Source organism: Mustela putorius, unplaced genomic scaffold (assembly GCF_011764305.1).
Source record: "Mustela putorius furo isolate JIRA1106 unplaced genomic scaffold, ASM1176430v1.1 tig00537350_pilon_pilon_pilon, whole genome shotgun sequence".
NCBI lineage: Eukaryota > Metazoa > Chordata > Mammalia > Carnivora > Mustelidae > Mustela > Mustela putorius.
Window position 1 is genome coordinate 19157442 of NW_025422471.1, and position 12179 is coordinate 19169620.

The window sequence follows — 12179 nt, forward strand, 5'->3', positions numbered from 1 at the left end:
AGAATATCTATAAAGCCCAGAAATACTCTACACTTATTTTCTTTGCCTCTAATTATGGACTCAGTAATGTGGCCTGTCCCATGGTTATGCGAATAATATAACAAGCTCCACTGATTTAATATCACAATAAAAACTATATGCATAGATGTGTCAGGAAACAGGGACTGTTTCCAAGTTTGGAAACAGATTTATCAATGTTGTGACCTTACCTGGTAAATAGACTGCTGTGCCTTCCACTGACTCCTCATTAATGCCAATCAGGAAACCGGTTTCATTAGAAGTTTCCAGAAGGGAAAATGATGGTGTTGGAAGCTCAGTATTTAACTCTGCAATGCTTACTGTTGCCTGATTATTGGAATCAAGAATTCTTGTCGTTACTTGCTGTTCTGATGTTGGTACTGTGTGATCCTCCCCTCTGATCAAAGCTGTATGGGTTTCAGGGTTTATTTCCAGAGAGGAAGGAACGGTGGGCCACTCAGAAGTCTGTGGGCTAGGCTGAGGCACGACATCTGCCTCAACTCCATAAATCGCAGAAGCAGAAGTAGAATGTGGCCACGGTGTAGCACCTTCTAACTTAGATTCACCTGCAGTTGTGACCATAGTTCCAGGCTCAGGGGTTCTAATATTGCTCGTCATTATTTCTCCAGAAAGTTGAATATTGGCTTGGGTTTGGGAATCTTGGAGAATCTCAGTTCCTTCTTCAGCAGTCAGTTCTGTGGAAGAAGCTTCCATTTGTTCTAATAACTTAGGATGACTTTCATCTTCTGAAGGTTCTAATCCAGTGTCAGGAGATAAGGATGGAGGCTCGGTTATGTGAAGGAGCTCTTCATTCAATGATGTGAAAGTCACTTCCATATCTGCCAGACTTCCTGGAGACTTCTGAAATGTGGCAGCATCTGTACCAGGCAGAGTACTTGCTGCATGGTCCTCTGTGTGTTCAGAGGCTCCACTGCCCAAGTAGACAGTGAGAAGAGATGATGGTGTCTGAGAGGATAACTTTTCAGAAGCTGAAACTGCTGATGTTGTATCAGTGTAATCCGAGGGATTGGATCCTTCCATCAGGTTGGGTGCCTCTGTTAAACTCTGAGCCATAAGGTGGATAGTACCAATACTTACGTAGGGTGTAGGATCAATCAGTGCCTCCTCAGATCCTGATGAGAATTCTGGCTGAAAAGAAGGACCTACATTTTTCTTTTCATCATACTCATCCTGTGTCTCCAAATGGCCCAATGTTGATATTACTTCACTTTGGTCTGCAATAGCTTGACCATCAGACAAAGTACTTGATTCAAAGATGTCATCTAGGACTTTTGCTTCACTTTTCGGTTCTTCAATCTCTGGATTAACTGTGGCAGATGTACTAGGAAGGAGCAGGGATGTTGCTGTGGGAAGCAAAATATCTAATTCTGCTTCTGTGCTAGGAAGAGGGAGCCCAGGTGTGAAGGTAAAGCCCATGGGATCTAAGTGGCTTCTGTCTTCGGAAGGCATTGATTCATTATATGTTGTCTGCATGTAGTTAGCCAGAATAGGGTCACCAGAACCCTCAAAGTTTTCCTCAGTTAAAGAAAGGTTAACAGCTGCCTCATACTTCTCTTGAACTTGAGTGCTTTCTTCGCTACTGCCAAGTGGTCCTGATAGTACCTCTGGATCTATGTCCGTTTGCATTCCAAGGATGTCTACATATATAGGTTTACTGTGATCAATATCTATGATAGTATTTTTATCTGATGTCAGCTCAGGCAGAATTTCAAGAATGGTACTCTCTGTAATTGTCAATATTAAATCCTTGTCCTCTTTGTCCAGATCTATAAGGATGTTTTCAGTGGTTTTTCTTCTGTTAGGTTTTACGGTGGAATCCTCAAATCCTCTGAGATGGTCTTGGAAACTATCTGCAGCATCTTCTGTGGCCCTCTCATATAACACTGTATTTGACAGTGTGCTAGTTGGATCAGGGGAGCTTTCATTCTGCTCTAAATGAAGAGGCAGCAACATTGAAACTGTTGGGAATCCATCAACAGTAACAGCTTCAGCACTTGGAACCTCAGGATGTTTTTCCAGGGATCTATCAGAAACAAATGTGGTGCTTCCTTGCCTGCTTGCCTGAGTAGTTCCAGAAGTGTGGACTAAATCAACCATATCCAATTCCCCAGATCCCTCTCCAGAATGTTCATAAAGCAAGTCAGATGGTTTTGGTGCTGATGTAACAAATCCTGTTGCTGTTTCAAGACCATACGTTCTAGCCAGAAAATCAGAGGGAGGGACTGGTGTTTCTTTTGTTTCCACTGTTGAAGAATTCTCATCAGAGACTTGTTCAGTCACTGGTTGTGGTCTACTAGTCTGGATTTCTTCCGCCCAACCGTGGGTCTGATTTTGAGGATGTTCAGTATCTGTGGAGAAAGTGAGAGGTGCTATAGAAGGTCCTTCAGTTCTGGTGTCACTTAAAATTTTTAGTAAGGTTGTGGACGTTGTCTCACCATCTTCAGAGAGGCTGTCTGTTTTGGAAATGGGTGGTCTAACTTCATTTGCTACATTTTCCATTTTCTCATAGTCTTTTGTTGTATCACTTATGAGGCCAGTTTCTAAACTCTCCATGCGAGAAGCTTGGGGAGAGAATGTGGTAATGATTTGCTCCATTTCAGTAAAATTCACTGATGCTGTAACTTCTTCTCCTGATCCCAGTCCGGAGAATAAAAGATCAGCATCTGACTCTATCATTGTTGGCCTCACAACTTTGGGAAAAGGTTTTACAATTTCCTCCTTTTGGACTGGAGAACCTGTAACTAAACTTTCCGCTGATACAGATTCAGTCACTGAGGTAGTAGCTAAGAAAAAATGGGATTTTTCAGTAACTTCAGGGAGAGCAGTATAGCGTTCCAAGCCCTTTAACTCTAGATCTGGAGTAGACAAATCAGCGAAGGAAATGCCTTCCTTCTCCATTTCCTCAGCAGTACTGTCAGTCCTCTTCACTGTTAGTGTAGAATAATCTGTGGATTGGAGTCCAGTTTCAGTAAATGTCTGTGAATCAAACATTGTTTGTTCTGGTGCAACTGGACTTTGAGGGGATTCAAAAGACTTTGGCTCCTGAATCTTTTCCTCTGATGCTGTCTCACTTTCAATTCTTTGCCTTACAGGGTTGACTTCTTGCATAGACCATAATTTGGCTGGCTCCATAGTCTGGGGAAAGTTCACTGAAACTGTGCCACTGACTGTCATTTCCACCTTTTCTGTTGTGGCTTCAGTACCTTCAGCTTCTGCTATTGGTAAAATCGTGGTCCTTTCATTGGCTTCATTAATAGCATCTTCTTCTCCCAATCCTTGGTCAACGAATGGAGAGTCTGTACCAGAAACATTCCCCACAGCACTAGGAAACACTTGGTCCACAGAGCTGCTTACTGAGACCAGCTGCTCCCCTGAGCCCTCAGCTGAGGCTGTGAACTCTTCCCAAGGGAAGGTGGAAGTGCCGACCGAGGTACTCCTCAGTCCTTCTGAGTCCGCTCTGTGGTTGGTGTGATCTGAAGCAGGTATTACAGATGATGAAATCTGGGTATCCTGAAATGCTGCATCTCCAGAGCTTTCCATCATTACCGTTCCTTCTTTTGCTATGGGATAAGTTACTGTTGAGTACTCTCTAAAGTCACCACTGAAATCTTCTTCCAAAGGAAAATCTGTAGAAAAGCCCTTTATTCCTGGCCCAGGATTTTGTTCTCCTGAGACTTCTGAAATCAAGATTTCTTTGGATGTTTGGCTTACAATTTCAGCAACCTCTCTGTCCATTATAGTACTCAAAACTAATCCTGTTGGCTCAAAAGGGAATATAGTTTCCACATGGGGAGACATAGTGCCAGCTGCTTCCTTCCTGGTTGGACTTTCAGACTCTAAATTTAATGAAAATGAAGACACAGTGACTGTTTCTGGGTCAGCAGCAGCTTCTCCAGAGCCTGGCTCCATAGAGAGAGAGGCGGGGCTCCCTGGAATAGTGGATTGCCCCTCCTGAACCTCAGGTTGACTGCTACTGCTGGGCTTAGCAGTCTGTGCGCCCAGACTGTCTAAAACATTTGATTCTTTAAAGACAAGAGTAGAACTTATCATTTCATTTTCAGACTCTGTGGGATTTGTCGAGAACATAAAACTGTTCCTGGTAGCAGACGCTGAATCACTAGATGTTGGTTCACTTGAGCTTTCTAATTCAGAAGGTAAAATCAATTGATCTGATCTTGGTGTTGATGAATATACCTGAACTGTAGAAGCTATACCTGCGGTTCCCTCCTCATCTTTCCTTTTCTTTCCTTCAAGAGATGTACTGAAGACCCACTCAGAAGTGTCTGCTTCCCCTCCAAATTTGGTAGGTGCTACTTCTGCAGAAGGTTGTTGAGAAACGGAGTAAAAGGTTGTTGCAGAAATATCAAAAAGACCTTCTGTGATCATGATCTTGCTGGTGTCTAAAGTAACCAGTGTATCCGTAGTATTTCTCTGTGATAAATCAGTTGTCAAAGTGAACATTTTCTTTTTATCTTCTTCGGCTTCTCCAGAGCCTTCTGGAAATGGAATTGAAGGACTTCCTGAGAGCTCTACATTTTCTCTAGGGGTTGTTTCTACCCAGCTTTCTACAGTGGACAATGGGCCATCAGGAAAGGCATTTCCTGTGAAGGCAACTGATACTTCCTCTGAAACATCTGCTGACACAGAACTTGGAACTATACTTGGAGTATATGCGATAGAAGTACTTTTGTCGGCCTCTTCATCAAATGTTCCTTCAGTAGCCCTCGAAAAGATTTTTTGAGATTCTTGGTCAATGGCAGCATCTCCTGAAGACTCTTCAGAAAACAGAGTTACAGTTTTCATATGTTCATGAACCAGATTATCAAGTTGAGACCCTCTCTCTGTGACTGATTCTGGCCCCTCTGTGGCTTCTCCCTCATGGAACGGGACTGTGGGGAAAACATCAGGCTCACCACTTGAAAAATGTTCGGGTGTTTCAGGGTAAGTCTCGGGCTTCCACGTAAGTTCAAATGACTCAGTTGTTTCTTTCGATTCATTAGGCTGCACGGCGGTAGACAATCCAGTCTCCGTGATCACAAACATATGTGTTTCACTCTCACTGCTGTCTGAAAAATTTTGAGAAGGTGCAACACTCTCAAACTGGCCACGCCTAGCTTCTGCTGCTTCTGGGTCTTTGGGCACGGTGGTAACTAGCTGCTTCCCGTTAATGTACTGCACTGATGGGGTGGTCGTGACGTCCGTAGCGTTTGCACACTCTTCGTCTTCCTCTTCGTCTTCTTCACTGTGGTACAAATCTATTTCAATAAACTCGGGTAAAATTTCAGCAATTAGCTCGTGCTCTGGATCTGTTTCTTCACTACAAGGTTCATCTTCTTTAGATTCTGAATCTATTGGATGACCACTTACACTCAAATCACTCATTCGACCTGAAAAAAACAAAGAGTTTTCACAATACTTGAATAGAAGATTTGGCAGTGTATGACAGAAGAAATCGACAGCAAGGCTGGCTGATCATGCACACAAAGAAGAATTCGAATCTTTTCACATAGAGTGCAACTACCCTTCTACACGTGGTTCTCAGTCTCCAAATCTGTGGATTCACATTAACAATCGGAAAAATAAACCCAATATAAGATTATAGGAACAGGTTATGAGAACTCTTCAACATGCTTAACAAAGCAAGGCCCTTAAAATGAAACAAGGAGTCACATATATGCATTGTAATTGTGAAATGTGGGAATTCATGTGAACTGCAAAAAAAAAAAAGAAAAATTAAGACCATTTCACCAAATCATACAGAAAAAGTAAGCGATTATTGTTTTATGTAAGGGGAGTTTGAGACACCCTCAATTCGATAAGGAAATGAGAAGAGATTCCTTCTCTTGCCATAATCTGTCCTAGAGAAGACTGGTTTCAGGAAAGTAAAAGAGAGGTTTCTTTACAGATCTTTCACAGTGCAACCACAGCCCCTCCCCAGTGTAACAGTGAGACAAAATTTAGCTGCAAAGGCTGTAGCCATGGGCCAGACACACGGGCAGGAAGCCATACATAAAGGCTCCACGCAGGGAGAGCTCACTGAGAACACCAAGAAGGAAGGAAGGGCCCACCACACTTCACACCTTTGTCCTTCGTGAGAGGTGATCTGGATTGGGTCAGTTACAGTTCTTTTTATTAACATTTCTCCAAGGGAAGTTCAGGAGTCACATCTAAACATCTGAACTAGCACACTTTAAATAACACATATCCTGAGAACACTCTCTTGTAAATTGTAAATTGCTATAAGGTACCAACCACTAAGCTCAATGGACTCTTGTGCTTCCAGAAATACACCAGCCTAATGCCTTGTCTGGGCACCAGGAAGGAGGAAATTCTGGGCCATCACTTTTATCAAAGTGTAATTCAGTTGTCCTAGGAGAGATTTCTGCCAGTGCAACTGTCCTCGTCCCAGTGTCACGGGAGTGCGAAAAGGTACCTGTGCATGCAAGGGCCCGTGAGAAGACAGAGAGCAGCACGGAGGACTGCACAGTATCTCACTCTCCCACCCCAGGAATACTGTTGCAGAATTAATTTTCAGCCGAGCCCCAATTCATGCCACATACACTCAGGTGAAACCGAGAAGCTTACAGAAAGAATAATTATGACGGAGCCAGCCCTGTCGCCCTTTGGTAGGAAGATTGTTCCTGGAGCAAGAAGCCACTTCTTTCCATGTATGAAAAGATCAACATCAATCATTTACTGAAAAAGTTAGACGAGAAAAAACGGGTCTTGCTTGTATTCCTCATGCACCAAAATAAATTCAGAAGTACAGGAACTACCAATAAAAACTCTAAGAAGCTCCTCTATGTTTTTAACTACAGTTTGCATAGAAAACAGAAGACCACAGAACTTTTATGTAACTGGAAGACATATATTATCTACCTTTATCCCTTTCACCCTACTAAAAGCAAAACAAAACAAAACTCTTCTCTGTATCCCATCACATCTTCACTGCACAATCTCCATAAAATAGCACTTGTATAAGGCTGGGTTATTCTTACCCTAACCATATGTCCTATAACCAAATCTCCCTCTCATTCTACCTCAGACATTCTGCCTTTCAACTACGGAAACAAAGGCTCATGGGTATTCAAATGAATAAAAAATTCTTCTACCATAAGAAAAATGAGATCAACACATAACTCTAGCATATTATGAAAATATAAAATGAAGACAAATGATTTCTGCCACAGATGCTGCAGCAACTCCTAATTGCCAAACAAGAACATGACTAAATGCCTTACTTTTTTCAAAAAATATAATTAGAAGCATAAGTTTGTTCAATATTACATCACCGAAGTTGTTATTGTGCTCTTGCAGTGTCTCATGGTGTGTATGTTTTAGAAGAGGACACTTTTAAAATCTTCAGATAACATCTCTTAATAGTGCTTGCAATGAAGCCCACTGCTTCGCTATGAAAAAAGTGATTATATATGCATATGTATATGAGAATACATTTTAAACACCTTTGTACAAATGAATCTTTTCAAATATCATATCAGCAATTTTATCAAATCACCAAATTAAGTAGTCTCTCATTGCTAATACCATTTTAACATACTCAAGGTAAGCCAGACTCAGGAAAACTATTTTGTACAACTTTATAGCATCTAACTGGAGCTTCAAAAGTATGCCTATCTTCAACTGCTAATATTCTCATTTTACATTCAACCTTTTGCATTAGGTTTCATGAGGTGGAAATAAAACTAGGATTCACATCAAGAAGTATCACACGCATGGACACTAAATTCACACAGAATCTTTCATTTAAATATGGAAAGAATTTTATTTTATTTTATTTATTTTTTTTAAATATGGAAAGAATTTTAAATAAGAAACACAGGTCTGTGTCAAGCATAGAAAGAATCCCCACCACATTTTTTACTGAATTATAAATAATGAAGGTAAAACTAACCATTCAGCCAAGCTTCTCCAAACAAACATAGGATAAATAAGGAAATGACTGTTTGATAGTGTTTATTGATAAACTCCTAGGCCAGGAACAGGGTAAATAATACTCATCACCTACATAGGTTTTTATAGGGTTCTAAATAAATTCCTTACTTTAAAAATTAGTAAAAAAAGAAAAACCGACTTAAACATATCCCATCACCTTCTTAGTGAGTAAAAATGGAGGTCCCATCAGTGAAGGATGGTGGTAGCTCTAAAAATAAGTGGGGTAAAGAAAAGCAGAGAGAGAAAGAGAGAGAGAGACAGAGACACTAAAATGTGTCACTGCATTAACTCTCAGCGTGTCAAAGGAACTGACATGTCATGATGTTCACTTAAGTGTTTTACAAAGGAATGAATAAGTTAAAATAAAATGTTTTCTTTCCCCTAGAATAGAAAACAAAGAAGAACTATAATTGTAAATCAGCAATTTATATCCTAATTTCATTGACTATCAATTCTTATTAAATCTACTTAATTCAATTAATAAAACACCCTGGCATTTACTTTGTTTTTCTAATTTTAGTTCCAATGAACAAAGTGTAACACTGTTTTAGTCCAGTTTCCACTTAGATAATGAACTTCCACATTTCGTATTGCACATGAATCTATGGGGACCTCCCTTAGCACTTCAGACCATCATATCAGAATATTTTACTCAAAGATTCAACTGTTAGATGCAATATATTCAATTTTCTAACCTAAGTAAATATCACAATATTTCTATCACAGCTATACAAACATAGCAGAGTTGGCCTTTGCATCTTGGTTTTTGCACATAAAATTAAATTCACTATCACAACCACACACGCCACCCAACTGTATTATCTTCCCAGAGGACAACTGACTGCATAAAATGTACTACCTATTATGTGTCAGACTGTATTGCAGATGCTTGAAACTCTGTAGAGACCTAGAACCTCCAAGAATATCTTCCAAGTCTGTTTGTCTGCCTGCCTGCCTCTTTCTCTTTTTCAAACAAACGCTCTTTCCAAGAGGTTAAAAAAAAATGGCCTTATTACACTCGTTTCTCTTAATTTGAAAAGGAAAATTTGGGGGTGTACATATTGCAAATGTACCAATCATTACATTTAACCTAGGATTCCTTCTTGCACCTGCCTCCCAAGTGTCTGATCTGACTTACGCTCAGAATAGTAGAAAACACAGAAGCATCTTAAGCTGTTTTGTCTTTTGCTTCTCATTATACCATGAAGCTGGTGACCACCAAAGAACTATCAGCACATTACACTAAACAGTGACTGAGAAGAAGAGAGAGATTTTAACATGTGCTCATTTGATCTGTATCACAAAAATGATCTACTAGAGGGGAATTCTTAAATAAAACCGATACAAAATAACAGTTGAAATTATTTTGTTTCCTTTTTCCACAGTCTCACAACTAAGTGATTAATATTCATTGTTTAAGTAAGTTGTGTCAGTTTCCAAATGCTTTCATCAGATTTCTTAATATTGTTTTGAGGGTGAGGGAAATGTTCATTTTCTAGGGCTTTAAACATATTTTTTTCCCACCAACAGATTCTCTACAGATCAATCTACATTTTATTCTGTCAGTGTGGCTAATGTGTTCCCATACTTTAAAAATCTCACAGGGGGTGTGGAGCTCTGAAATCTACCCCGCATGGATGCGCGAGTTCTTTGCCATCATCCTACATTCCTGTTATGGCTACCGGACATCTCACCCAGATTCCCCTTTGCTCCTTTTTATTATTCAGTCTTTAAAATTATTTCTTCATCCCTCTTTCTTGTTACTACCATCACCCACCACCCATGTTATTAGACAGTTATAAGCACTATCATGATTGCAAACCATATAAGTTTCTTTATAGGTTGTGGTGGGGAGACACCTGTGCATTGTAAAAGCAGGTATCTTACTCCAAAATCATGATCTGCTCTAGTTCCTATTAACAGTGCAACCTAATGGAGTAATTAACATTCCCAGCTCTTAGATGAACAAGTCCTTATAAAAGACTCTCTATTTTAGAATTTTATTCTAAGGATAATATAACTTTTATTTGGATTTCAAGAGTCAAACCACAGAACTCTACACAGTGTATGTATAATCTGTTCTGTTTATACAAATGTATTTTAACAGCTTGACTTGAATATACTAGTTTCACAGTTAATAGAATTTTTAATGGCATTTCACAAACACTTAATTGCTAGCTGGCCTCAAATTATTCACCAAGTATTTTTAAGTACTTCGTGGCAGAATTTTGTGGACATAGCACAATCTTCCAGTCATGCTGTTAGTGGACACAAAACATTGTTGCTAAGATGCATCGGCAGCTGGCTAAGGTTCACATTCTCTTTGGGGAATTTTACAATTTAAGTTTAAGAGCTTTTAATTAAATATAACTATATACCAATTTACTCAGCAGAGATATAGTAGGATCACATTTCTTTAGTAAAATGGATTTCATTTTAATGTGCAACAAAAATAGTTTGTTCCCTTATTTTAAAAATAAAATAGGCAACCATACTGAAGTGGCTGAGCAATACTTACAGAATTTAAATAGAGAAAGTCTGAAGTTCTTTAAGATGTTTATATGTTTTCTGACACTTTATCTATAGGTCCAGGAACCAGACAGAAAAAAAACGCCTCAACTTTCTTCATATTTGATGTGTTCTTAATTTAAAATACAATGCTGGCAGCTCAGGAAGCAAAGAAAATCACCTAATGTAAATTTCTTTTTTTTAAAGATTTTATTTATTTTAGAGAAACAGAAAGTGAGCACAAGCAGGGGGAGGGGCAGAGGGAGAAGGAGAAGCAGGCTCCCAGATGAGCAGGGAGCCCAACATGGGGCTTGATCCGGGGACCCTGGGATTATGACCCTAGCCGCAATCAGATGCTTAATTGTCTGAGCCACCCAGGTGCTTCCAGCTAATAGAAATTTCAATCAGATTGTTTCAGATATCCTAAATCCCCCAGTAGTCTCAAAATTTGAGACACTAAAAATGGTGCTGACTCAATATGTTACAAAAATTGAGGTTGGTAACTGAGGTATAAACACCCTCCCCAAATCTCTTCAGATATGTTTGAACCCTTAATTACCTCAATAACTGAAAATTAAGAGATATTTACATCAATACTCAATCTCCTCAGAGATAAGAGAGACTAATCTGAACGTTGAGAGACCAGCACTGGACTCTGTGACCCATACCTCCCTATTAACTCTGCTAGCTGAGGTTCATGTGGTGCATCTCCCAAGCATGTTACCGTAGACTGGCAGCCTACTCCTGCTGAGTGGGAGCTTGATATTTTTTAATTCATGAATTTTACACCCACAAAGAGTAAAACGTGTATAAACAACATAAGCGTTTCTGATGACCTCACTTTAAAGAGGCAGACATATTATGAGGATGATAAAAATAATCTCTTTTCCCCAACTTGAGATAATCCCCTAATAATGCTATTCCTTCAAGCGGAAAGAATGTGTTTAGATAGAGTCATCTGGTCTAAGTGTGCTCAAAGAGACATCACCAAGTGTGAGCTCTTCTTACTTACAGAAAAGCCCTAGGGGAGTTTGCAACTTCCAATATTTAAAGAGCACGGGCTTTCCTGGAGAACAATCAAGTAAGTTTGGGACCTTCAAGCATTTCTGAACAATGAGACAAGATCAAGAACTATATGAAAGAGAAGTAAGCCAGGTTATTTAGGTTTCAAAGTTGCTTAAAAATATAACAATAAGAACCAACCATAGGCAGTATATTTATTATCCTTTTCACTTTACTTCTCCAACATTGTGAAAGTCTTTGACATATGATAGATAGATAGATAGATAGATAGATACCAAATATCCTAACACCAGAAAAATGCTTTGGTCAGAATCAAGGATGTAAACTTTAAGTAAAAGCTTTGAGTAAAGTAAAACAAATGCCTCTCATAAATATGTTTATACTTCTTTTCTAAGACCTCTAAATTATCACTGGTAAGGTAAACTTTACCAGACACCATTTTATTTTTAATTATGTTACTCCTTTCTTTAATAGTCAATAGCAGCTTCTGCTCACCTCTTCTATCTGACTTCTTCAACAGGGCATTTGAACGGTCCCATGATAAATATGTCCCATATTTATCCTCTTCCTTCAGTTCTCTGTTAGAATTCTGTGCTGCCTTGGAGCCCAGCAACTCCATGTCCCCATCTTATTATACTCCTCATTCCTGGCTCAAC

At 39.5% G+C, this 12179-nt stretch overlaps 1 protein-coding gene across 4 annotated transcripts in view; it reads right to left on the bottom strand.

Annotated features, from left to right (window-relative positions):
• VCAN (versican) overlaps window positions 1–12179 on the bottom strand; it is a 117571-nt gene that overhangs the window by 37423 nt on the left and 67969 nt on the right. For 2 of the 4 annotated variants that reach the window (XM_004759123.3, XM_004759125.3), the window contains one exon: window positions 210–5426. The exons of the other annotated variants lie outside the window; for them this stretch is intronic. In XM_004759123.3, the coding sequence (XP_004759180.1) occupies window positions 210–5426 (5217 nt within the window). The remainder of the gene's footprint in view (window positions 1–209; window positions 5427–12179) is intronic. 4 annotated transcript variants of the gene reach the window in all.